Source organism: Amphiura filiformis, chromosome 10 (genome assembly GCF_039555335.1).
Source record: "Amphiura filiformis chromosome 10, Afil_fr2py, whole genome shotgun sequence".
In the NCBI taxonomy this organism is placed as follows: domain Eukaryota; kingdom Metazoa; phylum Echinodermata; class Ophiuroidea; order Amphilepidida; family Amphiuridae; genus Amphiura; species Amphiura filiformis.
The window spans coordinates 48,045,112-48,058,327 of NC_092637.1; the positions used below are offsets into that span (position 1 = coordinate 48,045,112).

Consider the following 13,216-nt stretch of genomic DNA (forward strand, 5'->3'; position numbering starts at 1 on the left):
TAAATATTGGTACAAGTTGATCATAAACAGCACGCTCAATATTAACACAGATATGGGCCTGTAGTTGCTCACATCAATTTGAAAGCCTTCTTTATAAATAGGAGTTACTTTAGCTTATTTCCAGTCTGATGGGAATGTAGCAGTGAACACAGACAAGTTACATATACAAGCAAGCGAGTGACAAATAACTGGAGCAGCAAGTTTAAGTAATTTTGCATCAAAATTATCAAGCCCAGAAGACTTATTGATTGAATTAAGTTAAAGTACTTTTAATTGGTATATACTTTTGTGTGTGATCATGAAGTAAAAAAAAATCAGCTTGCGAAATGGCGTTCTGTGAATTAATTTCACGTAACGTAAAAATGGCTTGTTTTTACTGGAGCAGGCAGTGTAGTAGACTTCTGGGAAGAGTAGCATATCTATAGCAGGTGCATACAAATCTAAATAGAACATGTCATAAGTTGCATCTCGTAAGAAAGGGGGTAGGGAGGAGAGGGAGGGCATGGACAGAGAGGTGCAGTGGCGTAACCAAGGGGAAGAGACAGCTCCCCCATGGGACATTTTGTCCCCCTGATTGACCCTCCCCCCGTGAGATGCTGGCCGCCGTGGTATTTTACGTTTGTAGGTCTTTTTGGTCCATTTTTGTCAATGTTTCCCCTTGAAAGTGGAGGGGGAATTGGAGTGCCCTGGAGTAAAAGAGGTGTATTATAGATAGGAGTGGGTAAAGTTTGATAGAGCCGAGCGTGAGGGGAGAAGGGTGGGAGAATATGGGGAAGGGAGGGAGGGGGAAATAGGAGAGGAAGGAGAGAGATTGGGAAGGAGGAGAAAGAAAGAAAGAAAGGGTGTTTCATTACGTTTTGTGTTGCAAAATGGAAATATGAAATTGTCAAAATTAACGTTAAGGAGATTGGCGCTGCTGGCTCCTGACATAATCCCTGTTGAAAAGGTCATCGTCTATGGCGAGTTCTTTTACCTTTATTTTAATTAAACGCCTCAGGTAGAGTGTTTTGTGCCGGAGTTTGACAATCAAACCACTCGACATAACAAAAGGAAGACATTTGCGGCAGTCTCTTATACATGGCTTTCTTTTGATCGCCTATTGATGCACATGTCCCGAGTTTAAGCGGCAAGACACTGTTGGTGCAGTAAGCAATTAAACTTTCGCATTGAAGTAAATCAGAGCAAGAAACCCAACCGATATGTGACGTTGACGTAGAAGTAACAGTAAATTTGCAAACTTCATTTCGCAAACTCTGTAATATCTGATTCTAGCATTCTTATTCTAGAGAGTACACCTTTACATTGTTTAACCATTCACCCACAGCTAGTAACCCATTGTTATCAGATGTCACTGATAAGGACCTGTATTCCACCCCTCTTAACCCATCAATGACACAACCTACATTGGTGTAGTCTGGATTGCCCTCCCCACCCCAGATGTATTTATACACACGACACCTGCCCCCATCCTGACTACAAACAGCATATATCTCCTTATCATGATTCTTAAATGACACACAGCGAAATGTCGTTACATCATCAGGTTTCTTTATCCTACATAAATCCTGACTAGCATTATCTATTGCTTTCACTACCATTTCATGCTCTCCCATTACTAGCAAGTAATCTGGGCTGATGCTAAGATCATATAGATCAAAATTGATCTGTACATGGGATTGTGAGGAGAAATCAGGTAGACTACAAATAACTAGTGTTCCTCGTAGTGTTCTTGGTATACTACAAATAACTAGTGTTCCTCGTAGTGTACTTGTCATAACATCATGTAACTTAACTACAGCAGTATTGGCATTGGCTACTATAAGCTGTGGGTCAACCCTATCACCCTGGATCTTATATTTCTTGACCATTTCCTTAGCCTCGTGACGCGGGTATTGATACACATATGGTTGGTCTGCACATATCACTAAAATTTTATCCGGTAAGGATTCACTCACTGCTACACGTACACCAGCACCTTCCCAGTCTTGATTTGTAAGTGTGTATGCTAGATGAGAACTCTCTGTAGTCACCTCATGCACCTCCACGCGACCCCACATACATACTGCCAGCTGTTGATTGCTGATCCAATGGCATGCACTGACATCTGCGTGTATGGTGTTCTTGTGGTGCCACTGCAAACCTGTATGTAGGCCTATACATTACACAATAAGAGATAAATTGCATTCAATGATTTGAACATTTACAAGATACTGCGCCAAAAAAAGTATCCTTATACTTCCTAAAAATCCTCAAAACTAAACCATATTTGGGTAAATTGCTTTTAATAGATGCGCTATCTAATCCCCTGCACATTATGACACCCAATTGAATCCAATGTGATCTCAAGAAGTAAAGTTACAAGCAATATTGATAAGATGAAGGCCCAGTTTTAAAAGTGACAAACTCCCGGGGACAAACTGGCCTTAAATGATTCCGAAAGAAATCCATTAACTAGGAGGACTGATGATGAAGTTTGATTATAAAAAAAAAACACAAATCCATTTATTGATGGAATTGCCAAAATTAAATGTATCTAATATTTTCATTATTAATGTATGTGATACCGAGTCAAAGGCCTTTTCGAACTGATGAGGAAAAAGACCAGGAATGCATTTATTCTCTGCCAAACTAATCAGGTCGTACATTAAACGTATGTTTTTATATCGTCCCGAGACAAAACCTTTTTGGTGTTCGTGTATATTAACTCGTGATGATGCCAGACAAGCAGGATTTCAATATGGTTGCAATGCACGACGAAGCGAGTTTATAAGATACTCTATATAGTCAGCCTCTCAGCCACGCGCAATTGGGAAATGGTGTTCACTTTATGTTTGAAGTTGATTCCTGACCAAAATTTTCCGAGGAACACGATCCCGGTGGGCCTTTTTTGAAAAAATGTGCCCAAAGTGCTCTTTTTCCGGGGTGCTCCCATTTTGGGGGTCAAAATTTGTTTTTAAGTATTCTCTGGCCAAATATGGTATATTTGGTGTCTATTTATATGTTTTCGAGCATGGAAAATCTATTCTGTTAGTTTTAAAATCAAAATAGCTGCTTTATGCAAAAATCCAAAATGGCGCCCAAAATGCCTTTTTCCGGGAGTGCTCCCATTTTGGGGGTCAAAATTTGTTTTTAAGCATACTCTGGCCAAATATCGTATATTTGGTGTCTATTTATATGTTTTCGAGCATGGAAAATCTATTCTGATAGTTTTAAAATAGCTGCCTTTGCTCAAAAATCCAAAATGGCGCTTGAAATGCCCTTTTTCGGGGTGCTCCCATGTTGGGGGTCAAAATTTGTTTTTAAGCATTCTCTGGCCAAATATGGTACATTTGGTGTCTCTTTATATGTTTTCGAGCATGACAAATCTATTCTGATAGTCTTTAAAATCAAAAATAGCTGCCTTATGCTCAAAAATCCAAAATGGCGCCTAACATGCAATATTTGTCCAAATTGAAATATTTCCCCATGTAGGAACATTTTTAAAATGATTTTAGTACTTATTTGCATTGTGTGGGGTACAAAGATCACAATCAATCTATTTTCAAAATTCAAAATGGCTGCTGCATACCCAAAACTCAAATTGGCGGCCAAAACGATGTAGTAATGTGGCCAAAAGAAAACAATGTTCCACAACGTTAGTGTCGAAAATTAAGTGTTAGTCTAAATATAATCATGTAGAAATGTGTTGGCAGCAGTTTATGAAAGCTCAAAATGGTTACTATTGGCTGAAATCATATAGTAATGTCCGTCACATAGCTCATAATGACTGTTTGTACAAGTATATGATAATTATCTTAGGTTCAATTTGCATTTTCCTGATTTAAACTTATATTACAGCTCCCTTCAAAATCCAAAATAGCTGCAAGAACTAAAACACCATCTAATAGTGATTTGCTGTTCGCAGGTCATTTTGATCGCCATTTTGAACACCAATTACCTTAATTACCGTTACATTCAAGATGGCCGATAAAGTTTATTTCGTATTTTCCTATTTCATTATAGTTATTAATTGTCATTTTTACGAGTCCTCTTCTGAACTCTCTTCACTCAACGGGACTTCTTCGTCCTTTGAATCTTCAGAGTCGCTGATCAGATCATATCCCCTTTAGTTCTGTTGGGATTTCTGGAGTCGGCATGACTGCTTCTGGAGCATTCCCTTCCTCCTCTTCCACCATCTCACGTCAACTCATCTTCATTTGGAAGTGCGAACCACAGTACCAAACGGGCTTCAGAACATCATCATCATCAAGTTCCCAGCCGTAGTATAGAGGATTCTGTTGTTTGAACATACCAACCAGGCAAAATAACCATACAGTTTACTACAAAGTTTGCACGTTGGATGTGGCATTTCATTGATTTACTGTCAGGGGAAGCCTCTGAGACGGGGTTACCTTCCGCTTCTTTCCCTTTCCACACATTCTCATTGCATAGCGACTATCCCCTGCCGTCTTTTCAATCCTTGGCCTGTTGTAAACTATGTGAAGTATGAAGTCTGTAACTTCATTAACATTGGCTGCAGTTCCTTCAAGGCTAGATATAAGTTCTAGGCTTTCTGGATTCTGTTGTATCTTGGTAAAGGCTCTCATTTTAGACCGGCCATAGAAAGGTTGCGTGAAGTCGCTGCCTGTTACTACATGAAAAGCAGGTAGGCTCTTGCAAATATCTATTCCAAGGTGATTTGCCTGCTCTTGGCAGCCTGGTCCCTTGTCTGAAATACAGGTTCTTAGTAGCAACAGAATAAATACATCTGTGTCATCAGCTACCACACAAGTATTATGTGTTGCAGTAGAATACACTGCGTGGAAAGCCAGGCGAGGGTCAGCTTCTCTTTGATAGGAAACTGTGATTTCTCGTATTACTGACTCTGGTTCTGACGGAAGGCAAAAACACACATGACCCTTTGTGACAAAAACATCTCTTCCTAGAGTAGATTCATCAGATAAGATGAAATCAGCTAGAAGTTGCGTTAGATGCAGTTTGTTGGATTCATTTGTAAGGAAGTCATTCCATTCACCAAGCTGTGGTAACTGTTGGTCAAGGTGTCCACTATGTTTATCTTCTTTTTCTTCCTTTGTCTGGACGACCCTTAGACAGGTACAGTGTTGAACTTCTATCTAGCCTTGAAGGAACTGCAGCCAATGTTAATGAAGTTACAGACTTCATACTTCACATAGTTTACAACAGGCCAATGAAGGAAATGACGGCAGGGGATAGTCGCTATGCAATGAGAATGTGTGGAAAGGGAAAGAAGCGGAAGGTAACCTCGTCTCAGACGCTTACCCCTGACGGTAAATCAATGAAATGCCACATCCAACGTGCAAACTTGGTAGTAAACTGTATGGTTAATTGCCTGGTTGGTATGTTCAAACAACAGAATCCTCTATACTACGCCTGGGAACTTGATGATGATGTTCTTAAGCCCGTTTGGTACCGTGGTTCGGCACTTCCAAATGAAGATGAGGTGAGACAGATGGTGGAAGAGGGGAAAATGCAAATTGAACCTAAGAACATTATCATACTCGAATGTAAGTTCATACGTGCTGGTAATAAACAATTTCCAAAAGTTTAAACTGACTTTCAGCACAAAAATTCACTAACCTAGAATCTTCATCAGAAGAAGTCCTAAGATGTTGTGATGGACTTGCCCTTTTGTTGATCATTGGCAACTTTTGGTCGAATGAGGGCGTTGTGTAAGGTTGGCAATTCCAGTCCTTGGTCGCGATTTAGTTCTGTCGATTTCTTCTTGATCTGGAGGGCCTCCCGCACTAAACGGGGGTACTCCTTTATAGAGGGGTTGTCACAGAAGCTCCAGCGTATTTTCAAATCCTACGGTGTTGCTACAAGCTTCAGACAGCACAATACGCTGAGAAAACTATTAGTCGCACCTAAGGATCCCACTCCAACTGAGAAAAAATCAGGTGTGGTCTATGAGATACCCTGCGGCGAGTGTACAAGTTCATACATCGGCCAGACAGGTAGACAACTCGGAGATAGACTGAAGGAGCACAAGTCAACTGCCCCCAGCCGCAAACCATCTGCTGTTGCAGAGCACAAAACAGAGTCCCACCACAACATCGACTGGGAATCCACAAAGGTGTTAGCCAAGGATGATAGAGAGTACCCCCGTTTAGTGCGGGAGGCCCTCCAGATCAAGAAGAAATCGCCAGAACTAAATCGCGATCAAGGACTGGAATTGCCAACCTTATACAACGCCCTCATTCGACCAAAAGTTGTGCTGAAAGTCAGTTTAAACTTTTGGAAACATCATATACTAGTATATGAGCTATGTGACGGACATTACTATATGATTTCAGCCAAGAGCAACCATTTTGAGCTTTCATAAACTGCTGCCAACACATTTCTACATGATTATAATTAGACTAACACTTAATTTTCGACACTAAAGTTGTGGAACATTGTTTTCTTTTGGCCACATTACTACATCGTTTTGGCCGCCAATTTGAGTTTTGGGTATGCAGCAGCCATTTTGAATTTTGAAAATAGATTGATTGTGATCTTTGTACCCCACACAATGCAAATAAGTACTAAAATCATTTTAAAAATGTTCCTACATGGGCAAATATTTCAATTTGGACAAATATTGCATTTTAGGCGCCATTTTGGATTTTTGAGCATAAGGCAGCTATTTTTGATTTTAAAAACTATCAGAATAGATTTGTCATGCTCGAAAACATATAAAGATACACCAAATGTACCATATTTGGCCAGAGAATGCTTAAAAACAAATTTTGACCCCCAACATGGGAGCACCCCCGGAAAAAGGGCATTTCGGGCGCCATTTTGGATTTTTGAGCAAAGGCAGCTATTTTAAAAACTATCAGAATAGATTTTCCATGCTCGATAACATATAAATAGACACCAAATATACCATATTTGGCCAGAGAATACTTAAAAACAAATTTTGACCCCCAAAATGGGAGCACCCCCGGAAAAGAGCACTTTGGGCACATTTTTTCAAAAAAAGGCCCACCGGGATCGTGTTCCTCGGAAAATTTTGGTCTAGAATCGACTTCAAACATAAAGTGAACACCATTTCCCAATTGCGCGTGGCTGAGAGGCTGACTAATAGTAGGGAAATATGCCGCCAGTTCTTCTGATATTGACGTGGATCTCCTAATTTAACAAACGAAGCAAATCCCAAACAATTGAAAATTATTTTATAAAATTCAGAACTTAACCCATCTGATTCAGGCGATTTCAACGTTTGCATAGCATTTTTTGTGGGACATGAGAGCACATCAGACATATCGAATAGCATTCTGAATACGAGGAATGTCCTTTTGATATCAAATAATTTAGATTTTTTGAAATTCTCGATATAATACAAATTTTATGGCGCGTGGCCAAGAACTAAGTCGTCCGCAGCAACAGGTGTTTAGATGTCCCGGACGCGACTCTTATTTCTTTTCGAACAGTAAATCTTACTTTATCAGTGAGTTTTGCTTTATTCCGTTACGAGTTTGATCAGGAAAAACGGAAACAATCAAATCATCACATCACCTGGGATTTCCGGGTGATGTGAGATGCATGCACACACAGTCGTTTATTTCTGATTACTTGACTGACCAGGGATATGAGCGAAACCCGTTAGCGACGAAGTCAGCTGAAGCAATGCCTCTGCCCTTCTGTGTTTTTTAAAGGGTTAAAATTAGTAATCACAGCTGACGCTGTTATGTTCAATCAGGGATATGAGAGGCATGCACTTACTTGATCGAAACGATTCCAGTATCTGTATGATCTCGTTTGCATCTGGTCGCTTCCTTCTATCTTTGTCCCAGCATCGCTTCATCAGCTTCTTAAGAACACGAGGACAGGTCTTTGGAATCTCGGGTCGTAATCCTTTGCTACCAACTTCCCATATAACTCTTTCTGGCCTCTTCAGATCTTTGTAAGGTGTCTCACATGTTTCTAATTCCCAAAGAACGACGCCAAATGCAAAAATATCTGCACTAGGAGACAATTTCTCATCGGTGTAAACTTCTGGAGCTAGCCATTTGTAAGTCCCTTTGGCGTTGGAAGTGGTTGTCGTGTTGCTTAGATCTTTTGCGACACCGAAATCGCATATCTTCAAGTTATTTTGACCAGTTATCAAAATATTTCCTGATTTTACATCCCGATGCAAAATCTTCTTGTCTTGGAGATACTTGATGCCTTTTGCGATTTGTATTGCCCATTTCACTTTCAGAGCTGGGGTGAGACGTCGTATGCGTTTGAGGTGGTCATGAAGCGATCCATTCCGTGCATATTCCGTAATAATCACAAGATTTTCTTTAGTGACTGCGTGACCATAATAAGTGATTATATTTTCATGTTCGAGAGTTTGGAGGTAATTAATCTCGCAACCAAACTTTTCCCCAATGTCGTCGCTCGGAAGTATTGGCATCTTTTTGGCGGCCACTTCAATGTTGCCATATTTCTCGGATTTCCAAGTGGCTCTGTAAACATAGCCACTAGCTCCATGTCCTACCAGTTCGTGACATTCAAGGCTTGATTCGTCAAATGTGGATTTTATTTTTGGTGGCTCATTACTTGCCATTGGCTTGTGGTTCTGCAACAGGTATGTGAACTTTAAGAAGCTGAAATGGTAATGAGAAAAGAATGTTCAAATCATTATTCATTATTTTGTTCACGGAAACTGACCTTGTGTCAAAGCAAAGATAATTAGAATTTTTAACACAAAAATTGAAATTGGTTATGGACAAAAAAAAGCGCAAAATTGTGAGACATTTTAAAAATTGTGCCCGATATATTATGTTAGCCTAACTGTTGTGGTACTTGCCAAGATCCATCATGATGCAGTCATGGTCCATGGCAAAGGCGATTCGACCTTTGTGGCATTAAACCCAGTTAACAGGAAATTAATCCAGTAAATCGATTCAGTAAAGCAAATAAGCTCATGCATTCGATCACTAACGGCAACCAGCTTCGGTCGATTACCCCAGCTGCAGCGTGTGTAAACTCTAATTTGCATAGAGGCTGTACGTGAAATTATTGATTGGCTCCAAACAAAGGATTTGAACCGGTGCACGTAATCATGGCGCAGTGCAGTCCATTCAATCAAATGTTGTCATCAACCTATTTGATCGCAGTGCATTGTTATGTGTGTGAGACGAACTGTCGCGGTTGATTGCAATCAAACAAACGATGTCTTATGTATTACTTTGTTCCGTGATGAAAATCGTGATGTTTTATTTAATCACTCTCGAAAAAATGTATTTCTTTTGTAGGCCAATTACTTTGTTTTGTGATGAAAATCGTGATGTTTTATTTCATCACGCTTTAAAACAAACGATTTCTCATGTATTACTTTGTTTCGTGATGACAATTTTGATGTTTTATTTCATCACTCACGAAAAATTGATTTCTTATGTATTACTTTGTTTCGGGATGAAAATCGTGATGTTTTATTTCATCATCACGCTCTAAACAAACGATTTCTTATGCATTATATTTGTTTTGTGATGAAAATCGTGATGTTTTATTTCATCACGCTCTAAACAATAATTATAGTTACATGCATTTCAAGAAAAAAATCTTATTAAAACGGTAGGCCCTATGTTGTTTAGAAAAAATGTAGAAAGTGATGATGATGATGATGTCGATGATGATGATGGTGATGATGATGATGATGATGATGATGATGATGTCTCCAAAAGTGTCCCGGTTTGTTTTTCTTGCCCTAAATCGTGCGTATCTATTAATAAGGCACTTCAATATTCAATAATCAGTCCCGTGACGGCCTCCACTAACTAGCTACTAACTTGGGTTTATGGGCGCTGATATTTCATGTTCACTGTCACGTATTTATCAGAAAAGTGCGACCCTTTGTCAATCACCTACAGTACCCAATTTCGGCATACTATATAAGAAACTCATCATGATGATTGCCAGAGAATAGTAAAAATGTAGCTTGTACCGTTTTTTGTGGCATCCTTCAGAAGTGAGCGGTCCGATACCAATATTTTCGGTCAAATCTCCATTCAATTAACACGGGGAGTTGGCTAGCTATGCCTTGCCCTCACTCATATTTTACAAAAGTGCGACTATTTCTGAACATCTAACCTAGCTGTAATTTTAGGTCATGTTAGAGAAATATATTTGCTAGAAGTTTGGAGAATATCTAACATTTTGGCTGGTTATTTTTCACACAGTGGTGTTAACTAGGCAAGTGCCCATTCTTGCAACGTACATCATTTGTAGAGGTCACGCGTCAATGGTGAGAGCACTGTGTATTGTGTATAGGAAAACGGACAGTAACTGCAGTATGTGAGGTTCCGGGTTCAATTCCCAACGGTGGTAACTTGCTAGGGTATTGACTTCGGGCCCATTCTCCGATAAAGCGTCCAAGTTTGGTCTCGCAAATTGCAAAATTCCAACCACGAAGAATTCATGAAAATCATTCAGAATCGTAAACTTTAATAATTTCAGAGCACAAAACAATGCATGGGTGATTTTTCAACAATACTTGATTTTTGAGCAATATTACTTGTACGCATTGGTGGTAACGTATCAGTGGTAACGTATCTGTGAAGCCTTTTCACACTTTTGTCTTAATCGTGCAAGTGTAAAAACTTACCGACTTAATACTCATACTTGATCAGTCATCACCCAAAGTACTAAAGTCTGGTATGGTATTTGGCTTCATTTATCACAGCGTTTTTTCCGAGGGGTGTAGAATTTAGGTAACGTATCTGTGACGACATGAACGTAACGTCAGGATTTTTTGCCATTAATAGACCTGATTTTTTTACTTTGAAACCATTGTGTTATGTACCACATATAATATAACTATGGAGCCTGCTTGATCCATCACATATGAGAACATTCATATAGCTAGTTATTTTGACAGATTGCTATCCATTAGAAATATGGTAACGTATCTGTGAACAATATTGACGACATAGTCTCAAAGACCTGTTCGAAAGATTTAATAACCTGCGTTGTGATGTTTTATACTTTATAATTAGGGCATGATTCTAGCTAATGAAAAGTACATATAATCCATTATTATGTGCGCATGTATAGCGAACAGGGACACATTGTACGGAACGCACCTTGGCTGGCGACATGGAGGAAAACAATGGATATGCATAATCAGCTTTATTGTTTTATACTTTCTAGGCATGTTAGAACCTCTAGCCCCACACATTTTAGAAAGCAACTCCTAAGTATTAGTTATGTTAAAAAAAGTCATTTCTTTCTGACGAAACAAGTCTGAATACGACTTGAAACTATGGGCGACACAAATTTGGCTTTTTGAACACTTTATCGGAGAATGTGCATAAATAAACTGATTTAATTGAGAACATAATGACGATTAATTCAGACTCATGTTTCAATTAGAATAAGTAAATGAACCATGAGAACACTCCGTCCTTCGGAGGGGACGTTAAGACGCCGGTCCCGTGTATAGAGAGTCAAACCTATACATGTATATCGCAGTCAGTTTCAAAAAGAGTAGGAATTTTACTGTCCTAATCAATTTTGACTGCTGTCTTTTGTTAATCCACATTTAGTGCTGTATATTTTGGAAAACATTGATTTGTATGTACTATTGGTAAATTATGTTTTTGTAAAATGAACAGAAATCCTTCCTGCCAGGAGGGTTTCTGTCCATTTGCAGATTTCAGGTCTTGCGGTTCTTGAGAGTTAAGTTTGGGCGTTTCCCCCCTCAAGAGGAAAATCACAAGCTTTCATACACATGGGGCGGAAAGACACCTTCTGCATTGGGATCTCCATTATAGAACTTAACTCATACCATCCCTCATGTGTGTGAACTCTATTTGTCTGAATGTTTGAGTTCAAACACCGCTAGATCGTGCTCCCCACTGATACGCCGTAAAATGGACAGAAACCCTTCCTGACATAAAATTATATTAATATTAAATAAGACAGTACTCACCTTTGGTATGGTTTAAATAATCAAACTATTTGAATTACTGTGGCAGGATCTCTGCTAAACATGGCGTCGGTAATATAATGCAGAGCTTCCTCCTAAAATGGTTTGATCTGGTTCACTGGTTCTACTTATTATGTATGATGACCTATTAGTTCAAGTTCATCCAACCTTTGCATTTGTATTTTTAACATTGGGAATTTCCCATTTGTCGTAATAATTACACAATTATTTTCGGTTACTTAATATATCATGACCCCCTCAATCATAACCCATGTGATATTTTAATATCACATGGTCTTTCCCGCTGCAAGAGATCCATGGGGCTAATGTAAACTCCACACAAATTTATCCTTACCCTTAAAACAAAAACTAAAACTAAATTACAAAATAAAGTGGTCGATGGGTGCATGGACAATTTTGTTCTGGGTATGTTGATACCTCATTCGGTACGAGGCGACTTTATTCCCCCAAGCAATACGCATTTAAAGCTAAATGTACGATCTTTTTTCAGAATATGGCTTTATTTTTTCAAAACCGATTTTGGTATATTTGTAATTACTTACACATGTTTCAACTTAATCTATGAGCAAACTGTCAAATTCGTCCTATTTGTAGTAAAACGGGATGATTTTCTGTTGGTCCGACATATTATCATAATTTTCAGGTTATATATATGTCGGAACGATCGCAAATGTTAGTCTCATACGAAGCCAGTTTGGTTACGCTCCCTCCACACGTGGAGGGAGCGTAACCAAACTGACTGCGTAGGAGACCAACTCGGAGGCCGCACTCGGCGTCCTAGTCCAAAAAGTGCGATATATTTCGAGTGATAGAGGTGAAGTTTATGATGTTGTTTCTTTGCAAATTTCCAATGTTTTTCGCGTCTAAATGTATTGGAAACTACTTTCATAATGATTGCATATTAACTATTTTATAATTTTGGAAGAAAAAAAAATCTAAAATTTTTAAAAGATCGTACATTAACCCTAACAGAACTAGGACTCACTAAAGCTCACTATTAAAACCGCTCTGCGTGCACGGATTCCACGGGACTTGATGACGCAATCAGACCAAGTCATATATACCCAGGGAATCGTTGGCCGGGCCAACGTCACCTGTGTAGCTACATGCTGGGGATCTTCTGCGTGGCATGCGAGGGGTCCGAGGTTCGAATCCGGGGTGCCAAGTGACTTTCTTCTTCATCTTCTCTCCTTTTTCGTTCCTTCTTTCCCTTCCGATAGCCAAAAACCTCAGGTAGGGTTAGGGTTAGTGACCATGCATATTTTCCCTATATGC

General features: G+C 39.3%; 1 protein-coding gene across 1 annotated transcript; it reads right to left on the reverse strand.

Moving 5' to 3' along the window:
- Window positions 1-904: 904 nt before the first annotated feature.
- Window positions 905-12,014, reverse strand: LOC140162303 (uncharacterized). Its single transcript, XM_072185541.1, has 3 exons — window positions 11,924-12,014; window positions 7,729-8,597; window positions 905-2,152 (listed from the first exon to the last, which is right to left on the reverse strand). The coding sequence occupies exons 2-3, from the start codon at window positions 8,555-8,557 to the stop codon at window positions 1,278-1,280; spliced, it is 1,704 nt and encodes a 567-aa protein (XP_072041642.1). The 5' UTR covers window positions 8,558-8,597; window positions 11,924-12,014; the 3' UTR covers window positions 905-1,277.
- Window positions 12,015-13,216: the final 1,202 nt, after the last annotated feature.